Below are 9341 nucleotides of genomic sequence, written 5' to 3' on the forward strand. Positions count from 1 at the left end.
TGACTTATTAATATATTGCATCTATGAGACCTATTAATATATATTCTTGACAAACATGTTAGTCTCATTGACTATATTATCATTAATTACCAAAATCACAATCATGACACAATAGGATCATTTTCGCTACAGATGGTCTAAAACTTTTGCAGTTGCTTGGTTCATCATTGATATCTTGGATCTAAATGCTATGGATTGTAGTTGTTTCAAAAAGAAAATAATGTAGTTATGGATTCATCATATATTGTACAAGTGACTAAAGCAGGACCATATAAATATTTTTCTTTTTGTGAAAAATAGATCAATTTACAATGCACTATATCTAAATCTCCAAAAGACGTAAGATATATAATCTTTTTTTCTAGATCCATAAATATATAAACTTGGAGTAGTCAATTTTAACCTTGAAGGATTAATATGAGCAATAATAAAGGTGTACTCCTACTGTGAAGTAGTAATAACACCGTCAATTTGGTAGAACTTGTCATCTAAGAAGCTGAAGTAGTCTATTTGATCGAAGAAAACATCACATCGACATTTGTCACTCATGCTCCCAACAAGTTTATATTTTATCACAATTGGAAGTCCAACCATAAAATCTACAACCCATGAGATGTGTTCTTAAATTCCAAGAACATCGATCACGCGCGGTAGTTCTCCTACTGTACAACGTTGCATTTACATGTATAGGAGTACATATATAGGATGAATTTGTAAGGATAGCTTTGATTACATCTATATATGCATGTAGTAGAAGTTGATCAATTCATTAGAGCCCGAGAGATCAACACCATTACATTATCTGGCAAATGCTACCCCGTTTCAAATTGAAGACTTATCCCCCGTTCAAAAATAGCGCACCCGTTTCATTTTTCAAATAACTAATTCGGAAATCAAATAATGAAACGCCATTCAACAATTTGTTCCAGTTAGAGAATGCCTATATATCACTTCATGTAGTACTGTAAACCCGAGTCATTAATATTCCAGCGATCAGAGCATTGCATGCATGCCAATCCACGCAGCTGACAGTGGACTCACACACCACGAGCTTTGTCCAAAACGCAGCTACATATATACGTACTGTCACGTACGGAAGAAAAATAAATTGAAGAAACCAAAATTTGAAACATAATACCAGTCGTTCAAACGATCCATGCATGCTTGCATATGAAACAGAAATAGCGACGAGACATGAAAGATACGTAGGTACACACAAGTGCCCATATATAGGGCCATAACGAGGAAAATGGGTGAGACAAAGGCGTTTGAATCCAACATCGCCATGCAACGAGTCACATTGCAGTGTCAGTCTTTAAAAAACATCATTAAAATTTTATTTTATTAACATCTATCAGTACATTTACATGTGCCTGTCATTATTTGCAACAATCACATATTCGTGTGGACTGTACGTGTATGATCAGTCGTATATATAGCTTATTATACAGGGGCAGATTTGTGGTCTCCAAATTTACCAAAATAAACTAAAAAATTAGATCATTACATTCAAAAATAAAAGGAAAAAAATGAACCAATCCCCTCCATGTTAATGAATTATTAACCATGCACCGGCCGGGCGTCAGTTGATGATGCCAGCACGCTGCTCTGAATAGTAGTTGGTTTACTGTTCCGTTCAAAAATCAGAGCCTTGAAACGATCATCTGCTGTCGTTGCACTTTCTCCAATTCCTCAATCCTCTCCACCACCGCGTTGGCTGCCGCTGACACCAGCTCGGCCAGGTCCCTGCATGCAGAGACAGATCACCATTGCACACATATATAGTTAGTTTTCCTGGTTGCATGCATGCATGAACTCAGAGAGGCAGAGAGAATTGTAATGGCGTAGCACACACGTACCCGGTGGCGGAGTCGTAGCAGAGTCCGACGGTGTACTTGGCCTCGCGGAGCGCGAATCTGAAGCCCTCGATGTCGCGGGGGAGGTGGTCCTTGGAGTCGACGACGGCCTGCGGCAGGATGAGCTCGGAGGGCTTGATGTCGTAGAAGATGGGGATGATGGTCTTGCGCGCCTCCACGAGCTTGGCGAGCTCGCGGAGGCAGAACTCCGAGTCGCAGTAGCGCGGCGAGAAGATGGCCACGGCGACGCTGCACTCGCGGACGGCCTCGAAGATGCGCTCCTCCAGCCGGTCGCCCGGGCGCATGGACATGTTGTCCAGGAACGAGCGTATCCCGTCGCCGCTGAGCTGCGCCAGCCGGTCGTACAGAAGCCGCGCCACCGTGCGCTTGGTGTCCACTCCGCGGTGGTTGATGAACACGTCGTACCTCGGCCGCCGGCCGGCCACCTCCTCATCGTCGTGCTCCACCATCGTCGGCTTCTTCGCCTTGGTCGTCGCCTCCGCCGACTCGTTCAGCCGCGACGCGATGGACTGGCTCATGGACCTGCGTGAGAGCCCGGATGCCATGCGCGGAATGCGCGGGTTGACGAAATGCGCGGAATGCTAGGTAGCAGCCGACCGAGTATGCACTACGTATGTTTGTGACGATTGAGATGGCAAGGCTAGCTGGTTAGCTCAGATATATGCGCTAGCTGAGACGATCGAATTATGGATCGGCTATGCTAGCTTCTCGATCGATCGGTGAATGGCTATGGCTGCTCGATCGGGGGCGCTTTTATAGCTTTGCCAATGTCTGCATGCGCATGTTTGGTCGCGGGAGAAAATCTCCGCCCGTAGCGATTTCAAATGTCGCGCGGGCCAGCCGTTTGACAGAAAAAATTTAAATATATATGCTTCCTTTAACACGGCTCCTAAATCGATATCCATATTAAATCTAAAGTTTATATAATACAATAAAAGAACTTAAATATTTATTTTTTAAAATAAAACTCAAATGACTCAATCAAATACCTTCCATCTATCCATATCTCAGATTCTAAATTTTTTCAAACTAAATAAGATTGGCTTCAAAAAATTCAGGATTTAAATCCGTGCCAAATGGTTCCAATATACAGTATTATTATGCTAATTTCCTTCTTTTTTTGCTGCATGCATGGAGATGGAGATCAAATCAAAAGGTTCCTCCTCTCCCAAGTAACCCTAGGTAGCTTCCCCCGTCCGTGCAGTGTCTGACTGAATTCCATTCCTAGCTACTACTCTTTCAAAGTTTGAGCCGAGGCCAGGGAAGGGAGACAGAGAGCAGAGCGCCACCGGGTGACCCCTGACCCCTTCAAAGACGTGACGCGCGACATGGCGGATGGCGTCACCCCCGGTTGGACTCCCTCACTGCCTCCGCGTTGCGGTTTGAGCCGTTCAACACCTCGTACTCTCAACCGTTTAACGATTCACGCTCCCTCCCCGTCGCACAGTAAAAAAAGGGAATTTTTAACCGACGTCGGGCGGGGGGAGAAAGTGATCGTCGAGTTTGACGACATGAGGTCCACGTAGATTTCTCGGGGAATGAGGGTTGAACGATGAAGGCGATGGTGACCGGGACTTGAAAGATTTGAGAAAGCGTGATCCGAGAAGGAGAAAACTACGTGTATGTCCCCCCGCCGCCCCTCCGAAACGTCAATGCAGACAAATATTCAAGGTTATTTGGTTCGACGTTAACTAATAAACTACGGCTTTTGATCGACTTGATCATCCGGGCTAATAAGGTCAAAGTCCATTTTCCTAAAAGCTTGTAAAAAAGCTGCTCTTGTGCGTCACTGGTGAGGCAATATTTTTGGATGGACGCAGCTAATTTTTGATCATGCGGTTAAAACTGCCATTAAAACTGTCACAGGTGAGACAATATTTTTTGATGGATGCAGCTAGTTCGACATGCACACCCTTTTTTCCCTGAAAACTTGAGTCCTTTTCTTTCCCTTTTTGTTCAGAGTCCACACCATGCATGGCACCCCTCTTTTCCTGTTCAATCAAGACCAGGAACATAGAATGAACTTCTCTCTCTCTCTGAGAAACCAGCAAGAATTCTACCTTCATCGATTGAGAGGGGAAAAACAGTTTATAGAATACAGGAAAAGAAGAGGCACACCATCATAACAAATTCAAAAGCCACTCTTGATAGGCTCTGTAACAAAAAAAAAAACAGATGAAACTTTGGAGCAACCCCCCCCCCCCCCCCCAAAAAGAAGAAATCATAATCCAAGTGAAAACAAATGTGCAGAAAAATCAACACAATTGGATGCAATGTAGGCTAATTTTCATAACCAAATTGGATCAACATTTGAAGGCAAAAAAGCAAGGATACATTTCTGAGAAAATAAATGTTGATCAGACAAGCAAATTTGGTTAGTTTTCTGTGCTAGGCATCAAGGGCCGTTGCCGCCAACATGAGCACAATTGGTTTACATTGAAGAGCAAAACATTGCATAAATCAAATTGAGGCAGGGGCACGTTGGAAAGATGAATTGCGTTAATTTCTAAAACATCAAATAAAGAAAATGAAGATAAGAGTATTTGCTAGCAGTAATACACACACCGAGACACCGACCGGTGGGACCCACAGAGAGTAATCCAGCGAGTGGGCGGCCATCCAGACATCCAGTACGTCGTGCTCGCCCCCAATCGCCGTCGTCCGTCCCCGCCTCGCTCCCTCCTCTCATCTTCCGCCGCACTCCACCTCCACCTCACCGCCGCACTCCTCTCATCCTCCGCTGCACTCCCTCCCCGCCCACCCCACTGCGTGGCCGGCCACATGTGGGAGCGCGGCAGGCCGCCCCGCAAGCCGCGACCGTCCCCGATCCTCGTGCCGCCGCCGCCGCCGTCGCCGCCTCCCCGCCTGATCCTTCTCCTCCCCAGATCCCTCCTCGCGCTCGCCGCGCGCGTCATGCCTTCGCGCCGCTCCTCCCCGGTCCTCCTCCTCCTCGTGCTCGCTCTCGCCCTCCTCTGCCTCCTCCTCCCCCCGTCCTCCCCCTCCGCCTCCCGCCTCTCCCGCTCCCTCGCCTCCGCCTCCGATTCCGCTTCCTCCTCGCCCGCTGCCGCCCCCGTCAAGATCTACATGTACGACCTGCCCACCAAGTTCACCTACGGCGTCGTCCGCAGCTACATGGCCGCGCGCGCCCCCTCGGGGTCCGCGGACCCGGCCGCGGCGCTCCCTGACGAGCAGTTGCGGTACCCGGGGCACCAGCACTCGGCGGAGTGGTGGCTCTTCAAGGACCTGCTCCGCCGCGGGCCGCGTGACCGCCCCGTGGCCCACGTGGACAACCCGAGCGACGCCGACCTCTTCTACGTGCCATTCTTCTCCTCCCTCAGCCTCGTCGTCAACCCCATCCGCCCCCCTGCGGTCGCCAACGCCTCTGGAGCGGCGGCGCCGTACAGCAAAGAGGCCATGCAGGAGGAGCTGGTGGAGTGGCTGGAGCGGCAGCCGTACTGGCGGCGGCACAAGGGGAGGGACCACGTGTTCATCTGCCAAGATCCCAATGCTCTGTACAGGTTGGTGGACCGGATCAGCAATGCCGTACTCCTGGTCTCCGACTTCGGCCGGTTGCACGGCGACCAGGCATCCCTCGTCAAGGACGTCATCCTGCCTTACTCACCCCGCATCAACTCCTTCCAGGGTGACGTCGGGGTCGATGGCCGCCCCTCACTTCTGTTCTTCATGGGAAATCGGTACCGCAAGGAGGTTAGCTCTTCATTTTTGAATGAAATATGATTACTAGATCAGATTGGGGGCATTTCTCCATTTGAAGTGTAACTGCATTTTAAAGGGGTCATACTCGCTATTGATATAGCCTATAGACAACGAATTTTTGGTGCCTTGTGTAGATGACATTTGCATTTTACTTGTGAATTGTGATTTGCTCATATCCAGAACACCTAGATGGATTTGTGTTGGTGGTGTTCCGATCTTTTAATTGTCGTATTGTATAAAAAATGAAGCTTAGGTGAAAACAAAGTTAGGATGCACCTGTCCCCGCCTTGTTTTTAGGGCAAGTAATGAAATGGAGGTCACGATTTTTTATCTTGGTATATTTGTTGCACTATGGGTTAGGGCTCGCTGAATTCATAAGTTGGTAAAAAATCTTTAGAATTCCAGTATGATTAGACCTTTTCAATGCTAAACCAAAATCTATCAAAAAAAGTTCAGTTTTTTTGGTACTCTAAAAAACTTACCTTTTTAGACGATTTCCCTTTGTAATACTCCACTTTTGAGGGTCTTTTGTTCCCCTTTCCTCTATGTCATCTCTTTTTCTTTCTTTCATCTTGCTTGCATGCAATTTTACATCATAGTCTGAAGGCATGAATCACACCGTCAATGATTGCAGTATGCTATTAATCACTTTTCCATGTTTCTATTTACAATTGTCGCATGTTGTAGTTAATTACTCCCTCCGGTCATAAAAACATAACGTTTTGGACAAGGTTCAGTCAAACTTTAAAAACTTTGACTAGCAAGAGCTTTCAAAATATTTAGTTTGGAATATGAAAAATCATATGCGTAGATCTATCTTGAAAATGATTTCATAATATCACAAATTTATAGGATTTTATAAACATATCCTAATAGAAAACAACAACTGCAATAGCGAATCATAGGCAACAACCTAGATAGGAAACACAAAACCATGAGTGGGAAAATAACTGCAGAATAGAATACATGAACAAATGTAATCTGCAGGTTTTTGCCCTTCCTCTGAAACTAAAGCAAAAGCAAAAGGCTATAGGTTTTCAGAATTTCTTTAGAAGTCCTGCCATCCAAAATTTGCCAAATTACACTTTTTTTCTGAAAAATAAATGTTTAAGCATCCCTAAATGCATTTCTCAACTTTTACAATTTCCCTTTTAACCAAAATGTGCTTCTTTAGCCTTTATTCATTTACTTAGTTGTTCATCTTTATTTTCCTTGTAGGTTTTAGTGTTTTCAGCCTCTGCTTAACAATAGCATGCCTCAGCTACTGGAGTTTTAGTCACTGTCTTTCTTTTATTTTGTGCTTTATTTATGCAACAACATGTACTAATGTTACAGTCGGTCATTCTGATAATGTAGGGTGGGAAGGTCCGTGATGCACTTTTCCAAATTCTTGAGAATGAGGAAGATGTAATCATAAAACATGGAACTCAATCAAGGGAGAGTCGGCGTGCAGCTACACAAGGAATGCACTCATCTAAATTTTGCCTCCATCCTGCTGGAGATACTCCCTCCGCATGCAGATTGTTTGATGCACTTGTCAGTTTATGTGTTCCTGTTATAGTTAGTGATTACATCGAACTACCATTCGAGGATGTTATAGACTACAGTAACATATCAATATTTGTTGAGACAAGCAAGGCTGTAGAACCTGGATTCTTAACTTCATTGCTTAGAAGAGTCAGTGCGGAGAGGATTGTGGAGTATCAGAGAGAAATAAAAAAGGTCTGTGCAGTCTTATTTAGTTCATGCTGCTTTATGCATTTAAAATATACATGTACACTACTTAATAAATACATCTTTCTGAAGATGCTGATTCCTCAGCCAAATCTGGTTACTCCAGCTATTACATTCATTTCTCTTACCTGCAGTGTCATCTGTCCAATAATTACTAATTGTGCTTTTTTAATGGAGAAAATAATATGTAAACTGCACATATAAAAGCATGGTGGAAGTATGTGTGATGCCTGAATGGATCCTTGATTTTCTTTAACCAATACTATGATCTACAAGTCACTATGCCATCGAATCATTCAGGCATCAATCCACCTTACAGGATTTGATGACAATCCAGTTAGACTAGTTACTTATTTATTTGGAGTACTCAACTTAACTAGAAAGCCTCATGAAGTTCTGCCATTTACCATATCAGGTTGTAATAGAAGCCGAACAAGAAACTTAGGTTTTGTGAACGAGTGACTATGGGGGAATAAATGCTGGTTATACTTCCACTTATACTAGCATACATCATCAGAATTAGCTGCTTGGTGCATTTTGCAGAGAAGATCACCACTTCACCACCTCTTTCGTTCTTGCTCTCTTGGCATATAACTATGAATTAGTAGGAGCATGGATGGATACTGGTTTGTAATTGTTTGGCAAACTCTGTCACTTGCATAAATAATTTATTTGCTGGCCATCATATATGATTTATTTGCTCTTGGTATATTGTAACAAGGGCCTCGGGTGGCAGCGGATAGGATTGGGAATGGCACTTTACTACCCAACTTATGTTGTATGAGATATTGAGATAAATTCGCTCTAATTTTCTACTAATATTTCATTGGCATGTTTCCAAATTTGACCTGATGACCTATTATCCTTAGCACACAATGTTGATTAAGCAAAGTAACTAGGATGGGTCGATGGTTCCGCTCCATCTGGTCCACTTGCAACTCTATATTTTATTATTAGGCTGCGATCTTATTTATATAAGTGGCGGTCCGGCGGAGACATGTGGCATGAGGCAGAAGCATGTCTTAATCCAGTGTAGTTGTATGCATTGACTGCATGGAGTTTTAGTTTATAGGCATGCCATGCATATCCGTATATCTTTCAACATATTTGTCTGTTAATAATTAGCTTATTTGATTAAATTTAAATATCTCTTTCAGGTCAAACATTACTTTGTGTATGAAGATCCGAATGGACCAGTGAATGAGATATGGCGCCAAGTTTCCCTAAAAGCACCATTGATAAAGTTGTTGACTAACCGCAACAAACGCCTGCTTGATAGAGGCACCAATGGAACAGATTGCTCGTGCATCTGCTCAACAACCCCAAGTGAGATTTCCACTGCTAGGTAAATAAGATAGAGCTCATCGCCTACGGAGGAAACAGCACTTTTTTGGTCACTCCAGAGTGATTACATGCCGGAATTTGTAAGTTGCAGAGAGCTCTGTGTACAGCGAGGATCCGACCAATTACTACTAAATTACCAATTGCAGCAATCATTCAATTTTCCGTAGATATGGTGAATAGAAAAGAACGCTGCTTTGTTGCCTGGCCTTTGTAGAAGGTGCTGTAATTTTTGTAAGTAAGTTATATTAGTTTCCTTTTTGTCAGCAATGTGATGACCTAGTTTTTCATGTTACATTTGTTTAGCAATGTGACATGCTGATATTCCAGGCTGAAGTTCTTTTCTGCTTCGAGATCCTGGACAAAGTATCCCGTTCGCGGTCTATTTTGAACCATTGCGTTTCGTATGATTACATACTGCTTCAGCTAACGTAGTTACGTTTGCTGTCTTACACTAGTACAATGTGATATGGTCTTTTTGTTGAAATTGACTCCAAGATATTTCGATAGTTTAGTTTTTTTATGTCTTTTGGAGATTTAGATAAAGGACATACCTTGAATTGATCTATTTTCGCAAAAAGAAACTAGTGATCTAATATTACTTCTATTACTTGTACATTATATGAATCCATACACTAAATTAGTTTTTTTTTGGAAAAGTAACAATCACCA

The 9341-nt window shown here is 43.7% G+C and overlaps 2 protein-coding genes across 2 annotated transcripts; one reads left to right on the top strand and one right to left on the bottom strand.

Annotated features, from left to right (window-relative positions):
• Nucleotides 1-1544: 1544 nt before the first annotated feature.
• On the bottom strand, nucleotides 1545-2582 carry LOC133891654 (probable 2' cyclic ADP-D-ribose synthase BdTIR). Its single transcript, XM_062332389.1, has 2 exons — nucleotides 1860-2582; nucleotides 1545-1746 (listed from the first exon to the last, which is right to left on the bottom strand). Exons 1-2 carry the CDS (start codon nucleotides 2420-2422, stop codon nucleotides 1644-1646), a joined length of 666 nt encoding a protein of 221 aa, XP_062188373.1. The 5' UTR covers nucleotides 2423-2582; the 3' UTR covers nucleotides 1545-1643.
• Nucleotides 2583-4492: 1910 nt separating this feature from the next.
• Nucleotides 4493-8959, top strand: LOC133891662 (probable arabinosyltransferase ARAD1). The gene is made up of 3 exons (XM_062332395.1): nucleotides 4493-5585; nucleotides 6951-7316; nucleotides 8486-8959. Exons 1-3 carry the CDS (start codon nucleotides 4659-4661, stop codon nucleotides 8675-8677), a joined length of 1485 nt encoding a protein of 494 aa, XP_062188379.1. The 5' UTR covers nucleotides 4493-4658; the 3' UTR covers nucleotides 8678-8959.
• Nucleotides 8960-9341: the final 382 nt, after the last annotated feature.

This window comes from Phragmites australis, chromosome 14 (genome assembly GCF_958298935.1).
Source record: "Phragmites australis chromosome 14, lpPhrAust1.1, whole genome shotgun sequence".
Taxonomy (NCBI): Eukaryota; Viridiplantae; Streptophyta; class Magnoliopsida; order Poales; family Poaceae; genus Phragmites; species Phragmites australis.

What these genes read in the sequence shown, in the direction of transcription:
- LOC133891654 (XM_062332389.1), bottom strand. Translation starts at nt 2,422, where the DNA reads ATGGCATCCGGGCTCTCACGCAGGTCCATGAGCCAGTCCATCGCGTCG. An exon ending in TGCTACGACTCCGCCACCGG is followed by an intron (nt 1,747 to 1,859) that starts GTACGTGTGTGC and finishes CTCTGCATGCAG; the next exon opens with GGACCTGGCCGAGCTGGTGT.
- LOC133891662 (XM_062332395.1), top strand. Translation starts at nt 4,659, where the DNA reads ATGTGGGAGCGCGGCAGGCCGCCCCGCAAGCCGCGACCGTCCCCGATC. An exon ending in GAAATCGGTACCGCAAGGAG is followed by an intron (nt 5,586 to 6,950) that starts GTTAGCTCTTCA and finishes CTGATAATGTAG; the next exon opens with GGTGGGAAGGTCCGTGATGC. An exon ending in ATCAGAGAGAAATAAAAAAG is followed by an intron (nt 7,317 to 8,485) that starts GTCTGTGCAGTC and finishes TATCTCTTTCAG; the next exon opens with GTCAAACATTACTTTGTGTA.